The sequence below is a fragment of the Nanorana parkeri genome, unplaced genomic scaffold (genome assembly GCF_000935625.1).
Source record: "Nanorana parkeri isolate BGI_ZX_2015 unplaced genomic scaffold, ASM93562v1 scaffold3175, whole genome shotgun sequence".
NCBI classification, from domain to species: domain Eukaryota; kingdom Metazoa; phylum Chordata; class Amphibia; order Anura; family Dicroglossidae; genus Nanorana; species Nanorana parkeri.
Window position 1 is genome coordinate 8,255 of NW_017309443.1, and position 651 is coordinate 8,905.

The window sequence follows — 651 nt, forward strand, 5'->3', positions numbered from 1 at the left end:
GGGGGAGTGGAGGTGGGGGTGCCGTGCGGATTGACTGTGTGGCCTTTTCTCCCCGTGCAGTCAGAGACCGCGTCCGGACCAAGATGGAGCGCGACATTCTGGTGGAGGTCAACCATCCGTTCATTGTTAAGTTGCACTATGGTGAGTGTCCCCTCCCCCCCCGAAAAGAGACGAGGTCACATGACCACCTTGTGCTTCCATGATCCCAATGTCCCAGGCGGTGGGCGGGGCCAGTCTGTCCTGCTGTCATTTGCCATGGCAGGGGGTGTCGCTGCCAATCATAGACTCTTATCACTGCTGGTGACACTGGGGGCGGGTCTGATTGTTTGATTCACAGCAGCTCCTCCTCCAGCAGGGGAGACTGGTCCCGCCCACCACACGGGAACATTGGGGATCATGGAAGGCGGAGACACAAGCGGTAGAGGGGGCGGCGGATTGCATAGAAGAGGAAGTGACTGGGCGGGATCCGGAGATACTTTGTATCGGTATACTGAGACGCCGCAATCGGAGCGGATCCCGACATCGATGTCGGGATCCGCCCAGCTGCGTGAGTGACAGCTGGCTCCTCCTATCTAGAGGCAGAGCCAGCTGTACCCGCCCCCTCCCCCGTCCGTTCCGCCAGTCAGCGCTGGAGGATCGGAGCGGGGAGGG

The 651-nt window shown here is 61.0% G+C and overlaps 1 protein-coding gene across 1 annotated transcript in view; it reads left to right on the plus strand.

The window, feature by feature from the left end:
* Positions 1–651, plus strand: part of LOC108802853 (ribosomal protein S6 kinase alpha-6-like) — a 47,709-nt gene that overhangs the window by 1,835 nt on the left and 45,223 nt on the right. Inside the window, exon 3 of the mRNA XM_018574710.1 lies at positions 1–141. This exon is cut by the window's left edge and continues 20 nt beyond it. Coding sequence (XP_018430212.1) covers positions 1–141 — 141 coding nt within the window. The remainder of the gene's footprint in view (positions 142–651) is intronic.